The following is an 18,311-nucleotide window of genomic DNA, read 5'->3' on the forward strand; positions in this document are numbered from 1 at the left end:
TTTTTTTTTTTCAATTTGTTGAAATCTAATTATGTATTCTTTTCTTATTTATTATATATTTAAAATCAATGCTTTTCCTTATATTGCACTTTAAAGTGTGCAGTATAAATAAACTTGCCTTGAATGAATTATGAGTACATGTTTAATATTTAAATCAATAAAAGATGCATGATGCTGCCTTAAATAGAAATAGCCATTCCATAATGTTCCTACTTTTCAGAACAGTCTTTGCATCTGGATTGCCCTAATGACACCTTAAAATGCTGTCTAGGTAGGCAGCTCACTAGGATTTGGAACAGAGCTGATGATATATGATGCTTAACTTCTCAGATTAATTTACCGAATGCTGGTGGTGATTTAAAATAGGACTGTTTCCTGTGAGTTGGCCTGATTGTGGGATTTAAGAGAGTCTATTACCCATAATTCACTTGCGTCAAGGTCTTATTTAGACTTCTAAGGAACTTTGAAGGACCCTGTGGAACAGAGTTCCCTCGTTGTGGTGATTTTTATGATGAGCTGTTTTCATTAATTTTGTGCATTCCCATAATGTGCGCCGTAACTCAGTGCTGGAAAATGAGCTCATGGCTGTGATTGCTCACTCTAGTTCTGAGCGACGAAAATGTGATTTTATTTTTGTCTGTGTTTCTCAGAGCCAAATTACCCTGATGGACGCCCCTGTGTTTAAGGCCATACAGCCAGAGGTAAGACAGAGGTCACATTTTTTTAGCCAAATACCATGTAGACTAGAGAAAACACTTCATATCATTACACTGTTGCATTATACCAATTTTATTTATTTATTGTTTGTTTGTTTCAGTTCTTGATGATGATGGTCACATTTACAGTCATGCTAAAATGCATTGTATTGTCCTACTATATTTTGTTTAACTTTATTTTCAGTCATGGATGATGATGATTTGTCACATTTTATAAATATTAAAATGTAAACTAATTAAAAAAATTATTTATATATTTATTTATTTAGTTTGGTCTCTAAGAATATTATTTATTTGTTTATTTAAACAAAATTTTATTTAACAAGTTTTGTATTTATTTATTAATTTATTTATAAATAAATAAAACATTTATTTATTTATCTTAGTTTAGTTTAGTTTTGGTTTCAGTCCTGGATGCTGATTGGTCACATTTCCAGAAACTCTAAAATACACTGTATTATTGTAATATTTATAGCTGCTTTATACTTTATAATCCCACTATTATCCATTTAACATGGAAATTGTAATGCAGACAACGTAAACATTGTATCCGCATGGACACTTGTACGCTTTGAGCAGGATTACCTCACTGTCCCTAATGAGAGGAGCGTGCCTTTGTTGAAAATGTTGCATTTCCTTCCATGTTAATAATATAATGCATGCATAAACCTACTTCTTTGATTATTTGTGCTACTATCTTGATCCCGGCGCTAATATCTAACAGCCATTGTTTTGATTGAGGAACAGCGGCCGGTAAAATACACACCCGAGCGTGTGTTTAGACAGTCGGTTGCACCGCAGTAAACGCGTAGACTTTGCGAATTAAACACCTTGGCAGAATGTTCTAACAGTCTGGCAGTTTTTGATTAGGGATGTTTATAAGCTGTTTGGGGAAGAGAATTACACTTGGGTATCAGTTGATTATCTTTGCCGCCATAAGTGACAGCGAGAAGGAGGTCCAATTTTTCCTCGGAGCATGATGTAAAACTGTTGGAAAGCATGCCGCTGGCTTACGGCGCTTGATGGATGAGACCACCTGTGACCCGCTTTCATTAGTTTTACCAGCTCCCCTTTCACTAATGCTCACTTCAGGCTGGTTATGAAGCTAAGCTGTACATGCAATGTTTTTGACTGGTTAGTGGTGTCTGACAAATCCTAGACATTCAGTTGAACCCTATAAAGCCTGCTGTATCATTTGATATGCAAATAAAAAAAAAAATTACTTCTAAATGATAAACATGATCAAAATTTTGCAGAAAATCCTGTTTTTCACAATCTATTACATGCCTTCTGTCATCTGATTGATAGTTTATACATTTTAGCAAGTAAAAGGCCTTTTAGTATAATTATACAAACCCCCACCTTCAGCTCGTGCTTCATGTGCATTTTTACTGTGAAATCTTTACTGATTTTATAAAGTAGATAAACATAAGAATAGCTTTGATATAGTTAGTAATATTTTTCAAGATGATATTTTAGTGCTTACTGGACTGAAGCAACTTAGGTTTTCAACTTAGGTTTATGTTTAGAAACTAAAGAGCTTTGATCATAAACTACGCATTTAAATATCATCTTACTAAGACACATTATTGGGAGATATGGAGTGAAAACTGATATTTCAATGCATTTTATAAAAGTAGTCTGCTATACTGTTAAAGATTTCATTTATTTACATTACAAGAATTACATTACAATTATTTTTTTTCCATATGAATATCAGCATTTGCACCAAATTGCATAGTTTTGCTCATATTCAATGCAATGTAATTCAATACAGAGATGATTGAGAGATGAACAAATAAACGTCCCTCAAAAGCCTGAGGGATTCTTTTTTTATACTCACATTTTAACACGATTTATCTAAAAATTACCAAATGATACTCAACAAAAATACATAAGCTACCTTTTTTAGATGTTATTTTATATTTTATTTTATTTAAAAAAAAAATTTCTTTCAAACCTGGGGTGCGTTTCCCAAAAGCATCGTTAGCCAACTATGGTTGCAAGTTCCGTTGTTACCAACATAGTTCAATGATTCTGTGTTTCCGAAACAAACTTTTAGTTAGTTCAAATGAAAAAATTAGTTCAAACAAACATTCGCAAACAGCATCGCAAACTTACATGGTTGGAACTACAGCTCTCGACCTGTGGTTAGATGCACAGTTCCTTGTTAGTAAGACATATTGGCTTAAATAAATTATGCTCTTGGGCACAATAAGCAATCTACCATGCAATAAAGTCTATATCTTCCATTCTAAAATATAATGTGTTTTTGTGCATCCTCAGTAAGCGCCGTTTTTGAAAAGTGCGCATGTGCCCAAATGCCGAAGGGAACCCCAGAGTATGATCCACGATGAATCAAACATCAAATAAAGCAAAATGACAGGAAACAAAAAATAGTAAATTAGTCATCAGGTGCCATGTTCAATACAGCAGCATCTTATGCCGGGTTCAGACTACACGATATTTTTGCCGCTCACGATAGTCACTGTGTCAGATTACACGATTTCGACTCCTAAAATCTTGTCGTGTCGTGGACAAGAAACGTCAGACTACACGTTGCTTCCCGACCATTCATCACGTGCCGTCTTTAACGACGCGCGTGATGTCATCGAGAAGGCAGAACTAGCGACTGACTTCCGAAAACAAGAGTGTAAACATTGCTGAAGCGCTTCCGCTATAATCCCCACGACACCCTACGTCAAGCAAATCGTGGCAAAATCGGGCTAAAATCGTGTAGTCTGAACCGGGCATTAGAGATCTCAAGTCATTACTCCACCGCATGCCTGTGATGTCATTAACAACGGCCCTATATTGTTGAACTAACGGAAATGCGACCGTGTTTGGGAAACAGTCGTGACTAGCTAGTTGTACGGGAAATGCACCCCTGGATGATGATTGGTCACATTTCCAGGCACACTAAAGTGCACTCTATTGTCCTACTATTTCTTTGAATCATGTGTTCTCCATTTAACATTTAACAATTGCAATGCAGACCCTGTAAACATTTTGTGTGCATGGACACATGCATGCTTTGAACAGGATTACCTCATCAAAAAACACATGCAAACTTTTTTTTTCGTAACACTGTTTGATATGTCAGGCTTTACATGGTTAAATTATTGCTGTATTGCATAAATACAGCGCTGCTCTAAATGCTGAGGGAACACACAGGATGACGTGATACATGAGAAGAACGCACATGTGAAGCCGATCACCCCGACCGTGCATGTTTAGCACATCCTGTTACACACTCAAACATTTAAGTTAACACAAATAAACACAAGACCTTCGTTTCGGTCTGTAAAGTTTCAGACGGGTTTTGTGCTCCTCATCCACAAAAACACGTGCAATCTGAGACGAGGTCTGTGTGAGATTTAGGTATTGACAAATTGTGCAAGTTCTGACGGCTGTTCATCACTCTTTTTTTTTTTTGGAACGAGCCTTTAAGATGCTGTAATGTCTGCTTCTCTGTTTGTGTTTGTACTCACATTTTGAGACGTTCAGTCTTTTGGGTGTTTGAAAGTGTGCAAGAGAAATGTCTTTCCTTACGGCATCGTACAGGCAAAATGTGACATTTGCATGTGTATATATGCGTCAAATATACAGTATAATTGATTGGAGTGAGCTATAGTTGTGTGGATTTGACTGGACGTGTTTGCAGAGGTCAATCAGCTACATCTGGAGTCCAAACTAAAGAATTGAGGCTGATTACCTCAAGTGCTGTGTTTATAGCTAAACATAAACGCGCTTCGTCATTTCTCTTTTGAATAGCGGAGAATTATGATGCCTAACAGAGAATTTGTAAACCGACTCGCTCCAGCTTTCATCTGTCTGTCAGCGGGCCACAGATTCAAGCTTTCATTAGTTTCGTTCAGCGTCTGTGTGTTTAATGCATTCAGGCTTTAAAGTGAATAGAATGTTCTGGATTATGATGTGTAACTCCGTTTATAAAATCAATAAAATGCGTTGACTGAAATGAAAGTCTATGGGGGAATCATTTGCCCAACAGTGATTTATTTTTAGCTCATAATGCCCAGTCTTAAAAAAGCCTTAGACTGTTTGCTGGTTTTAGCTGGTCTGTTGACTGGTTTTGAAGCGATATTGGGCACTTTTCAGCTGAGGAGGCCAGTTTTTTTTTAAATATATATAAATAAAATATATATATTAGATTAAAAACTAAAAAAAACTAAAAAAAAAAAAAAAGGGAAAATTTTAAATGTTGCCTTGGAAACTAACTAAAAAAATAGTTAGGGTTAGGTTAGGTACTAAAATCATATTTAGTCATTTGCAATCTTTAATAAAAATAATAATTTCAATCTTTCTTTTAAAAAAGTTCAAGTTAAACTAAATGAAACTAAGAAATGTTGCTTTGGCAACTAGCTATATATTACATAATTTATTTCAGTTAACTTGTATTTTTTTATTTCAAGTAATGGAAATGTTTTTATGGTTTTAGTTCACTTTAATAACCCAGGAACCTATTTAACCAACTATTATACTATAAAAGTGTGAACACATAAATGTGAAAACTATCTTTATCCCAAAAAAAAAAGCACTAGACACCAGAGTTTTTCCATTCTTAATTCTACGAGAACCCCTCTTGATTACTGTATTTTTGTGGGCTGTTAGCTGTAATTAGAGTTCATTAATCTGTTTAATGGAAACTAGATTAAGAAAGCACTGGAAAAACACCCGAACAGCAGTTTTGGCAGAAAGAAGGAGTTACGTAAAACGAAGGAACTTTCTGTCATGTCTGAAACCACTGGATGCATGTTATCCACCGTCGCTGTGAATCATAGCCGCTTTGCCATGTTTGTCTAGAGTCTGCTGTGGTGGGTTAGTTAGTATCACATTATTCATTTTCGTTATGTTACTCAATGTTATCATGATAGTTTTGACGATTGTCCTGAATTCAGATGTAAAAGCCGCCGGGTTCGCCGCTTGAAATGGCTCATAATTCCTTTCCTGACACTTTTACGCCGTCCCTCGGAGCAGTGTGACCTCTGGCCCTCCCGAAAGGAAAAGAGGTAGCCACCTCCAGCTGGGTCTGCTTTTGCCATCTTTGCCTCCTCGTTTACTCATGTAAATTCTTGGCTGAAGCGCGTAATCTGTAGGTGTTCGTGGCCTGACTCTAAATGAACTTCCTCCGATAATTCTCCTGCTGTAAAGGAAGTTGACGTAAGGTCTGACCGTCTCGCAACCTCTGACTGTCGTCACTTTCCATGTGAGATAATGAATTTGCCTTAGTAAATTAGCCATTAGTGATATGTTCTGCAGAAAATCATGACCTGCCAGTTTAGTGATGGCAACAGCCTTAAACAAAAAGATTTTTTTTATTTGACTTCTGAACTATTATCAGTTGCGATACCCCATCTTTACCTACACATTTCTCACATGCAAATTTAAGCTTTTATTATAAAATGTGATGAGAGGGATTTGCATTTTATTACATTTTGTAATAAATAATGAAATAACATGTTCTCCTAAAAGTAAATAATAATCTATATTTTCCAAAAAGAGAAACATTTTGAGATTTGCAGGGCAGAGAATATATAAACATGACTCAGCCGACCACAGAGGTGCAAAAGCATTTAAATTATGATATTGTCAAAATGATATTGTATTATATTATTTATAACATATTAAGTGCACAAATATACATTTAAAAATATATATATATATATATATATATATATAGAATAAAATATAATGTTTTTTATGACCAGAATTATATTTGTTGTACTGAGTTAAATTTTTGCTAATTAATTAATTATTCTGATTGATAAATTTTTCCAGACAGAATGATTGTCATTATTACAGCAATGAGAGCAAAAATGAATTAAAATATAATTACAGCGATGAACATTTATAATTATTATATTTTAATGGTAAAATAAAATATATACAATAATATAATATAGAATTATAATTACTGTAATTAATATGAATATATGATCATGAAAATTTGGTGCATTATATGTTATATAATTAAATCAATTATATCGATTTTCATCACTAATTAAAAATGATATGTTTAGTATTTGTTTGTTTTTTCTTTTAAATAATATAGCGTATTTTATTAATGAATACTTTTATTTTATTAAATTTATGCAAATTATCTAATTATTATATAAATAAATACATTTATATAATTTTATAATTTGATATCTTGAATTTTGTTTGATAAATCTGATTAAGTAAATAAACTATGTAGGTCTGGTTATTAGCAGTGTTTGACTTTGTTTGATCGATCACAAAAATGATTTCATTGTAGAACTGGATTATGGCTGCTTGTGCCTCGTCTTGTGAGCCATAAATGCCACTGAAATGTTAAAAAACCACAGGTCCTCGACCGCAGTGATGTTGGGACAGGAGAGACTGTATTGTGGCCTTTCAGAATACCCACAGTGCCGTGCGTCCACTTTAGTGCCAGGCATTCTGGGAATGAAAGTTAAAAACGCGACCTTTGACCTCTCACATGTTTTCTTTTTAAGTGGTTGGGTGTTTTTCAAGTGTTCACTGTGAGCTCTTATTGGCCACCTGCAGAGCCCAGGGCTCCTTCACTTCATCAGACCCTTTTGTGTTTGCTTTTTTTCTCTTCATCATAGATTTAAACATCTTTTCTCTGGCCAAACCCCCCAAGCAGTTATGAAAAGTTTTATTGGGAGTTTTAGGAAATTGCATGAAGATTTTATTAATGTAACATTTTCAGCAAAACCTCAGTATGAGAGGTTCTGGTTTAATTGTGTATATTTTATATTACGCATGTGTCTCTCGTTAGACAGCTTATGTTCGGCTCCAAATGTTTATTTCTTTCATTCAGCACAGACTAAAGTCTTTTTATCGCATCTTGTGTGGAGCATCTTTTGTTTGTACTGAAATATAAAATCTGATTGGATGAGCCATGCTCAAAGTCACTAGAAAACAGCCATGAAAAGCAGACCTGTGACTCCACATGATTTTAAATTATTAATCCAAATCTACACTTTAGCTTATTAACTATACTGTCTTACTTAAAGAATTGCTTATTGTCATTGAAATTATTAATGTGATGATAATAAGGACAAAAATGACATGTTAAATTATGTTATGTGACTGGGTGTATAATTTTTCCTATTTTCTAATTTACTTATTTTGTTTTTATTTTCCTTTATTTTATTTTATTTTTATCTATTTTATTATTATTTTTTTTTTTTATTTACTTTTTTTTTAAACTTATTTTCTTATCTTTTTAAATGTATTTACTTAATTTATGTTCTTATTTTTGTATTTATTTCCTTCATTTCTTTATTTACTTATTTTCTTATTAACTTATTTCCTCAATATTTGTTTGTTTGTTTGTTCATTCATTTTCTTGTCAGGGAACACACTACATTCAATTTTAGGGCTGTGAGGGATGGAAGTACAGTTTGCTTAACAAGTATTGTTGTGTACTTAATGTCGAATGAAAATATTGCTTCTTCCCAATAAATGCAATTTCTTTAAATGTACTTACAAAAATAAGTGACAATTGTCATGAGTTTCGACCCTGACTAAAGACTATAGGACCCGTGCGAGACATCTGGAAAACGGCAGATGATCGTTCTCTGTCTAATTGTCTTTTTTGCAGTGTCAGTAATCATTTGTGACAGTGTATAAATAGAGCATAATTGCGAACACATTAGTTTAGCTGAACTAACGGGTAAGCTGCAAATGAAGTAAACTCAAGCTTCACTTGGGGGGATTGAGTGTTGAAAAAATAATCCACACAATCTGCATAATTATAGATTGACTGAGGAAACTCGAGATCTTACACAAAGCTGGAAGAACATGAAATCATCACTTAAACATGATTCGGTTACACTTGGTTTAAATAACGGGGCTCCACAGTGAGATAATTCTGCTTCCACTCTAAAGCCTGCTGTCAGTCAAAGGCACTGTATGCTAGAGCTTCTTATTGCCAACAGTCATTAAAAAAAAAACAGGAGGTTTAAAAACTTCAAATCTTAACAATGGAATTAAGTCTAAATTGACTGTATTTGCTGTCTTAATTGTGATTGTTTGTATCTGTTGTGTTGTAGGAGCTTGCTAGCTGTGGCTGGAACAAAAAGGAGAAACACATTTTGGCTCCTAATGTTGTTGCCTTCACACGGAGGTTTAACCAGGTAAGATGATTGGCTTTTGTTTTGTTTTTGTTTTGTTGTTTTATGTTTTTTATTTTTTTTATTTTAAATGTTACTTTTAATTTAAAATTTATTTTATTGTACTCATTTATTTAATTGCACTAATTTTATTTATTTATTTTTATTTTATTTTGTAGTAAGTTCTGTAATTTAATTAATTAATTTATTTAATTATTTATTCTGCTATTGTCACTAGTGGTGCACAAAGAATAGAACATTTTTCTGACCCCAACATCAAAGATTATTTTAAAAATATCCATTATATTACATTATATTATATTATATCTTCCAATCTAGTATGTGTGTTTGTATAGATGTATAACTGTGTAGCCCTATTAAAGTCATTAAAGCAAATCAATTAAATCAGCTTGTAATCGTGACCCAGTATCAGACTGAAGCAGATCATTTAATAAACACTGATCTTGACTGATACTGATATGATGGAGGTATTGTTCGTCCCTAGTTGTCATCTCAGTGAAATGCCGCACTTATTCATTTATATATTCATTTAGTTTTCCAGATGTGAAGTGGATATAAAGTGTGTTTTTGGCTGGGATGTAGCTGATATAGTGCCAGCAGACTGCGAACTGTGCCACAAAACCATTATCAACCTGATGACCCACAGCTTTAGGACTTAATAGGTGCTGGAAATACTGTTAACAGCTCTCACACGGGCAGATGTCCAGCCTGGTGCTCCTTTCCTCCTCAAGCTTGAACTTTTCCACCTCTTTCTCCTGTTTAAGGAAAAATAGGGATGCGTGGTTGCATCCAAGCGTTGCTGTGCTGTTACATTTAGACAACATTCATCTTGTCGTCTCGTATGTTGTTGACATAAGGCACATACAGTTTTAACAAATTTTCGCTCTAACAAATCATTTACCACCCCGAACAACGGCGAAATCACTTTTGCGCTTAAAGGAATAGTTCACCCAAAATGAAAATTTGCTTAAAATTGACTCACCCTCAGGCCATCCAAGATGTAGATGAGTTTGTTTCTTCATCAGATTTGGAGAAATGTAGCATTGCATCACTTGCTCACCAATGGATCCTCTGCAGTGAATGGGTGCCGTCAGAATGAGAGTCCAAACATCTGATAAAAACATCACAATAATCCACAAGTAATCCACTCCAGTCCATCAGTTAACGGCTTGTGAAGCCAAAAGATGCATGACGTTTTTAACTTCAAACCATTACTTCTCCAAAACTCCAAATACGAGTCCATAATCCATAAGAATGCTTCAACCTGTGGAAAAATTCCCTCCCCTGTTGTCTCTCACATCAAAATCCACCCACATATTTGTTTAGAGCTGTTTTGGCTTGTAAACGGTGCTTGATCTGTGCGGATTTCTCTCCTGATTCACACGAGACATCTTTTGCACTGGAGAAAGCAATATTATGGATAGAGGGCTCCTATTTTAGCTGGAAGCTATGATTTAAAGTTTAAAACATATTAATGGTGATTTGTTTCACACAAGCATTCAACTTTTCACTTCTCAAGATGTTAACTGATGGACTGGAGTGGTGTGGATTACTTGTGGATTATTGTGATGTTTTTATCAGCTGTTTGGACTCTCATTCTGACGGCACCCATTCACTGCAGAGCATCCATTGCTAAGACAGTGATGGAATGCTACATTTCTCCAAATCTGACGAAGAAATAGAATCATTTACATCTTGAATGGCCTGAGGGTGAGGACATTTTCAACAAATTTTCGTTTTTGGGTGAACTATTCCTTTAATAATTATTTGTTTTAATTAATTGTTTTGAAATGTATCATGTAAATGAACGCATTATGATATATAGTTTTTCCATGTAGCATGGGGCGACAAATCAACTTCACCCCTGTTTTGTTACAGTATTTCTGCCAATGAGCTCTTTTTTTTTTTTTGAGTGTGTGTATGCAATTGTATTGAGCTGTTTTTTTTATGTTTTGTTCTCCAAAAACCATCTCCAAGTTCCCCAGCCTTTAGCTCCAGTAAAACTAAACTCTCGCGCCTCGTAGGAAAGATTTGTGAATCCGTTTTGTTCTTGGAATGAATTTGGACATTTAAAATGTTGTTTGTTATTCAAACTTGGTGATGCTGTTGGATTAGAACACTTAAGAGGCCATTAATTATAAAACCAAAAGGAAGTTTGGTTTTCAAGATAATTTAGAAGCATTTGCAAGGCTCGAAATTGCGACCATTTTGGTCGCATATGCTCCCGAAATTTAATCTGTGCGACCTCAAAATATATTTGGGAGCATTTGTGCGAGTGCATATAATTGTTGTCGTGCGACCCGTTTTAATTTCTCTAAAAACGTTCAGAGTATGTGCCTTCTGAGTGTTGATACGGTGACCTGTCTGCCGTTCTATGAAACGTTAGGCTACATAACCAATTAAACTTCATCTTTACATTCTTAACTTTAATGCAGATTTTAGATTGGTTAATATTACAGTGCTACCAAGTAAAAAAGTTAATTTCGAGCCCTGATTTGGCCATAAATTAATCTTAACTAAATTTGCGGTTTCAATGTACTGCTTCCAGTTCTGCTTATTTATGAAGTTTCAGCCTGGAATGAATTTGATTTTAAATCTGTCCCTTTAAATCCGAAACCTTATTAGATTAACTGGTGTGTCCCAATTTTTCATATTCACGATTTTGTGAAAGTGCTATAAAAGTGCAAAGAAGACAGTAGATGACCCACTTTTACATTTATGGCACATGTTTAATGAGACGATTTTTTCAGGTTTTTTAGCCAGGAGTGTGTGGAAATTACATAAAAGCATCAAGTTCCCCGCTGCACATTTTCCGTTTGAAACGGTCTTAGCGTGTGCAACTCACCTCAGTCAGTCTCACAGAATTCCTTCTATTGGCTGTCGACGGTGTTGGTTTTATGACATCATTAAGCCGAACACAATGAGCTGGCTTCCAGACCTTCGGAAAGATGGAGCGGCTTTGAGAGACATTTCTTGGCCACCCAAGAGTGCGTCTCGCTTTAAACAATGCCTGTCGTTTGATGTACTGTAACTATCAACCCCAAGCCCTATAGTTCTTGTAAAGACTAGAGAGTGTGCAGTTTTAGTGATAAGTCAAGTATCACCATTACTGTTGCTCATGTTAGGTATTGATTTGAACAAATCCCTAACTCTAATGTTACACATTGGCTTGTCACTAATTTGCATCATTAGTGCCATCAGGGCGACGAGTTTTGCGTGCTGAAGCAAGGCTGCACAATTAATAGAAATAAATTTGGATCGCAAACAAACACAGCAAACCTGGATTTTTTTTTTTTTTTTTCAAATCATTATTATATTGTATTGTGTTGTATTATATTTCTTTAATATTACTTTTTATTTTTTTTGACAGTGAAATATTAGAATAGTAATTTATTTTTGTTTTTTAGTAATTCTTATTTTTATTTTGTATAAATAATAATAATAATAATTGTTGTTATTATTATTATTGTTGTTGTTGTTGTTGTGTCCATACTGATGTATAATCACAACATTTTGGGCAAATTTTGCAATTTTTTTTCTTTGTTTTTTTTAATGGCATTTTAAATCACAATCTCATTTTATGTTATATATATAATATGTAAGATAACATACATTATATATGTTATATAATGTAAAAATATAAAATAAAATTATGATATATTATATTATATTATAGTAATATTTATTTTGTTTTTAGTTTTTAATTTTATTTCATAGTACCAATAATAATAATAATAATAATAACAACAACAACCATTATTATTATTATTATTATTGTTGTTGTTGTTGTTGTTATTAGAACTATATTATTATATATTATTATTATTTAATTTCGGCGAAATTGTGCAGCCCTGCAAACTGAATATTTTTTTTTAAAGTCATCTTTTAAATTGCAGTCACATTTTTAACAGAAAAGTCCTGCATCCCTACTCAAGACCCCTACTAAATATCTAATCAAGTTTGTCCATGTAATAAATCAGCTCTATATTTTTAGTGAAATCAGGTGAGCAGGAAATGTACATGGAAACATTGTGCTCCATCGTCATGGCAACGGAGCAGAAACTTCGCCCCTCAAAACATTGTAGCGCTCTTTGCCAGTTCATCATTTATGGAGCAGGAACAGAAGCTTTCAGAGCCATTTTGAAGGCATTATGAGTAGGAATGAACCAGATGAGCTCACCCGGCTCTTTCATGAAGGGGGTCGCAGCTCTACGCTTTGGTAAAACCCACTTTACAGCCACTTTGGAAAAAGACCCGTCATCTCTGAGCCAAGAAATGTAAGTGCTGCGCCCCGTTTCTCCACAGGTTTCTATACCAACCAGAGCTCTTATAATGTGTAAATGATTTGATAATGAGCTATAGGCTATGACATCATTGCACATGGTAAAGCTAGCGAAGCGGTGTTCATATATTTTAAGCTAACACAGCTGCCGCGCTATTATATGCCTGTCCCGTTCCCTGGAAAACTTGAATTTTTGGCCTACATTTTTGAAGCTCATTTTCTTTAGATTATAACTCAGTGACTATGACTCGAGCGTTGCGTGTTTATCTTAATAAAGATGACACTGAAGTGTCTGTTAACATAGATAAAACGAAGGAGGAGTAGTTTGGAAATTACATCAGGATTTGCACAATGTTTTCTCAGGATAACCAGTGCGATTTATTCTTTTTAAAATAATGACATGAGCGGGATGACATTAAATAAGCCAATGAACGCATTTTTCTGGCTCACACTATATCTTTTTTTTTTTTTTTTTTTTTCCATTTTTCTTTTTTTTTTAGAAAAATGCATTAAAAATAATAATAACCAAAACAAATAATAAACATTACATATTCATAATAAGGTTTTTTGAAGTGACACTGACATGTTAAATAGACATTTCTGTGAGTCTGTATACATTTTACTCATGGAGCCACGTTGAGATCCCAATATCTCTGGAACTGAACCATGCAGTAATGAACTATGTATTAGGTCTTAAAAAATGTAGATACCAAAAAAAAGTTTAAGAACCAATTCCAAAATATATTAAGATACATTTAAAGGCATGCCAACTTTGGGGTGGAAAAAAACCGAAAACTTTTTGAACTGTCATTATCAGTGTATAATGCAACAAAGATTGGTAAAGTCAACAGATTTTACTAACAGGCCTACCAATCTCTGTGTAAAAAATGATGCTACCATCTTTCTGAAGTCATTATTTTCCTGCCCATATTTGCCTCCAAATCTCAGGTAAAAATTGTCATTTTGACGCTTCTCTGCGAAATACTTTGTTCTTTAATACTTTGGCTTTCAGCACTATTAATGTATGTCTTTCTTGAGATGAAATATTCACAAAATCAGAGGATTTTAGCCAGAAAGTTTCTTAAATTTGGTTGATTTGACACAGAATGACCCAGTAGTCTCTCAGTTTCACTACAAATATTTAAGTCTGCAATTTAATACTTTACTAATGGAGCCACATTAAGATTCAGATATCTCTGGAATTGAACCATGTGTGGTTTTAGAAATAGAGATTGCAAAAGAAAGAACCAAAATCCAAAGGGTATTAAGATATATTTAACACTTCTTGAATTACAGACATACCAACTTTGGGGGGAAAATTTGCTTTTTTTTTCTGTATTTGAACTGTCACCAGTGGCATATAATGTGGCAAGGATTGCTAAAGTCAACAGATTTTACTAAATGACCTGCCAATATCTGTGTCAAAATATCAGTGATGCTGCCATACTCTAATTTGGCTCCAGATTGCAGGTTAATTGTCACTTTGACCCCCCTCTACAAAATAGCAGATTACTCTTTAAAGTAGTACTCTTTAGTAGTATATAGTAATTGAAACCCGTCTTTAATGAATTTCTTACCATTGTCAAACAGCATGGGCTCCACGCAACATTCCCATTTAATAAATAAAGATGTCTAGTGAAGTCTTGATTCACGGCCCCTCATACGAGTGTCTTTCTGTGCACATAATGTGTGGAGATCTATTTGTATGCAAATTTCCCATGTAGAGCATTTTAAATCAATCACTCGGGTTAGGATGCTCATGCTGTCTATGTAGGCAGTAGACAAGGCAGCTCACTAGGATTTAAAACTTGTGCTTGTGTATTCTTAGTCCAAACCTTGGTGTACTCGCTTGCTTTAATGTGTTCTTTGAAGGATGAAAGTCAGGGGCCAAATTTACGTTTAAACTATGTGCCCTTTTTCTCCATCATGTTGTGGAAGCTTTGACTTCCTGAGGGTCGATGGAAAAGACATTTGCTTGGACGGTTCAGTCCATATATTCTTTTTGTACAGATATATTTACTGTTCCTCAGGGAGTTCTGCACCCGTTTGCTGGTTGTGAACTGGTTTTAGCCTATATTTCTTCCTCTGATAAAGCAGCAAAAGACTTGTTTTTGACTTCAAAGACTTGAAAGTGGGCTTTTCAGACTTAATCTTAGATGTCTCTGCAGTTTTTATTTATTTTTATTTTTTAATTGTGTCTAAGGAGATAGGGCTGCACGATTATGACAACAATCATAATTGTCGATTATTCCCTTGAAATTGTAATTGCGATTATTATTTACGATTATCACAATTTACATTGAATGATGTTTATACCATTGTTTGATGCAACTGCATGCCGTATTTTTATATGAAAATAAAAAAGCTCTGAACTAAATGATTTTTATTACTATAAAAAAATCTAAACGACGGTGGGGGTCGGAGACGCGGTGGGCAAGTGACGTAACCGGTGTTGCGGCTTAACAACGGTATCACCGTCAACACCGTCTATCGCGACAAGCCTAGCATCCATAATTGTGCAGCCCTATAAGGAGATTCCAATCCTGTTGCAGTCAGTACACATTTTAGTGTAGGATTTACAAAAACAGGATTTATTTTCACTCAGAAATTGCTAGTAAATTTCACAAATGAATACAAAGAAACTGCAAGTAACGCATTAAATTAAATGAGAAAATTTGAAGTTGAAAGACTCGTAGTATAATCTTGTAAAACGTTTTCCAATAATCTTTTTCATTTAGAACTTGAAATATTTTTATAGTGTACCTGCAATGACTCGCGTTCAGTGCCAATTTCTTTCAAATGATTTGTCAGACATTAAATAGTTTCTCGAGTTTGATTCCCCTTGCGTGAAATATAATCAAGGCTGCTTTTGAGGAAATTGTTGAGGTTTGTTACCTGACTCCCGTTATGTTGCAATAGTTCCCTGAGGCCGAAATCTTAAACTATTTACTACGGTCCGAATCACTCAGGCTTCATCTGCTTTCTAATTTTATTTTATTTTTTTATTTGCCATCCGCTTGCGTTGGAGTCTCTGCCAAGTGAAGTCTGTGCACTCTGCGTTCTGTGTTTGCCGTACAATTATAATCGGAGCGGAGTGTCTCATTTTTCAGTCATTACATAACAACACTTTTCCTCCATCTCATTTCCAGCATTTTTGTTTTTGTCTATCAGAAATGGTTTTTCCACAAAATATGGTTTGACTCCAGTTGAGTTTCCCTTTAGTGAAAAAAGTAATGAGTTTAAACCGCAGATGAAAACTTGACTTATTGCTGTCCTGTGTCGTGACCTCAGCTGACCTCTGCTTTTCTCTTTCATTCTTTTTGAGTCTCCTTCTTATGTTATGGTTTTGATCATTCATTTATTTATAAATCAAAATATATATTTATATATATTTATTATAATATTTATCTCAAAATATAAACATTAAATATTTATTTATTTCCCTCAAATTATTTATTTATTTACTTTAAATTTCTATTTATTTATTTGCCATGTGAAGATTACCTTTCCATCATAACATGCATATGCTAAGTCCAGCATTTTAATGCACGTTGGCATCATAGTGGTAACTTCTGTGCAATCCAGCACCACAAACATTTTATCATATGACATGCTCATTGTTTTCAGCTGTTTATTAAAGTATTTATGAGTCTTCTTTTGCACAGGTTTTGAAACTTTTCTCATCTTATCAGGTGAGCTTCTGGTTGGTACGGGAAATCCTGACCGCTCAAACCCTGAAGATCCGTGCCGAGATCCTGAGCCACTTCATCAAGATTGCAAAGGTACATTAATGAACAGCTGTTTACACAATCATAATCTTATTGAATGAATAAGAAACATAAAAGATTGCTAATCCACCAAAGTCTGTTGCAAGTGCATCATTCTGTATATACAGTATACAATATGTATACAATATACAATATGTATACAGTATACAGTATACAATATGACAGTAATGTCAGTGATGCCAGAAGAATATTCTTTGAAACTCTTCGGTCATTTGTGCAGCAACTACATTTCCCATCATGCAATGCGACCTTAGAATTTGTCCATAACTAGGTGTCTTTGAAGACCGCATTTCTGAAACTCTGTTCTGTTGATGATGCCTTAAAATGCTGTCTATGTAGGCAGATCACCATGATTTGGAACAGATCTGAAGAGCAATCAAAGCTTTTACAGTGAATCTGGTTTAGAAGTTACACTAATGATGTTGAATCGCTCCAGCTGTATCGTGCTAGAATAAAGCTGGATGTGTGTTAGTCTCTCCAATTTTGACGGTTCACCTCATTAGTGTGCACTAGAGAGGGATCTGCTTTGAAATGAGGTCAATTGGCACACTAAACGATTAACAAAGCATTATTTCATTTTATTATACAGTATAAGCATGCATCGGTTTTCCATCAAATTTCCATTACTTTACACGAAGAGCTTAATGAAGTCAAGCCAGAGCTAAAATTTACAATATATAGAATGTTTATAATAAACACGTATTTTGATTAGTGCTATTAATTGTTATTTATCACATCTATATGGTTTGGAAACCTTTAGTCATGTTATAGAAACGCTACATCAGGGCTAATGAACGGGCAACAGTCACTTTTATATGCCTCTCTGGTTGATTCTGTGCAATACGCAGTTCATATTCATACCTTTTCTGGAAAATAGTTCCTCAGACATTACCTGCAGCTATTTAGGTGCACTTTGAAATGTTCTTTCTCATTTTCCTGATTTGTAAACTGAAACAGTTGCACTAAATGTTAGTATATATTCATATTAAAGGGTTAGTTCATTCGCTCGCGTCGCTGTTCTTCTACCACGGTTTAAATGAATAGTTCACCCAAAAATGAAAATGTGCTGAATTTACTCAACCTCAGGCCATCCAAGATTGTGATGACTGTTTCTTCATGGGAACAGATTTGGAGAAATGTAGCATTGCATCACTTGCTCACCAATGGATGCTCTGCAGTGAATGGGTGCCGTCAGAATGAGAGTCCAAACAGCTGATAAAAACATCACAATAATCCACAAGTAATCCACACCACTCCAGTCCATCAATTAACATCTTGAGAAGCCAAAACTTGTGTGTTTGTAAGAAACAAATCCATCATTAAAGCATTTTAAATTCAAACTCTTACTTCCAGCCAAAATATGACTCCATAATCCATAATA

General features: G+C 34.4%; 1 protein-coding gene across 3 annotated transcripts in view; it reads left to right on the forward strand.

Annotated features, from left to right (window-relative positions):
- Positions 1-18,311, forward strand: part of LOC107725136 (ras-specific guanine nucleotide-releasing factor RalGPS1) — a 132,740-nt gene that overhangs the window by 23,234 nt on the left and 91,195 nt on the right. For all 3 annotated transcript variants that reach the window (XM_016534293.1, XM_016534295.1, XM_016534294.1), the window contains 3 exons: positions 651-701; positions 8,780-8,863; positions 16,835-16,924. In XM_016534293.1, the coding sequence (XP_016389779.1) occupies positions 651-701; positions 8,780-8,863; positions 16,835-16,924 (225 nt within the window). The remainder of the gene's footprint in view (positions 1-650; positions 702-8,779; positions 8,864-16,834; positions 16,925-18,311) is intronic.

Source organism: Sinocyclocheilus rhinocerous, unplaced genomic scaffold (genome assembly GCF_001515625.1).
Source record: "Sinocyclocheilus rhinocerous isolate Xijiao unplaced genomic scaffold, SAMN03320098_v1.1 scaffold1295, whole genome shotgun sequence".
Lineage (NCBI taxonomy): Eukaryota > Metazoa > Chordata > Actinopteri > Cypriniformes > Cyprinidae > Sinocyclocheilus > Sinocyclocheilus rhinocerous.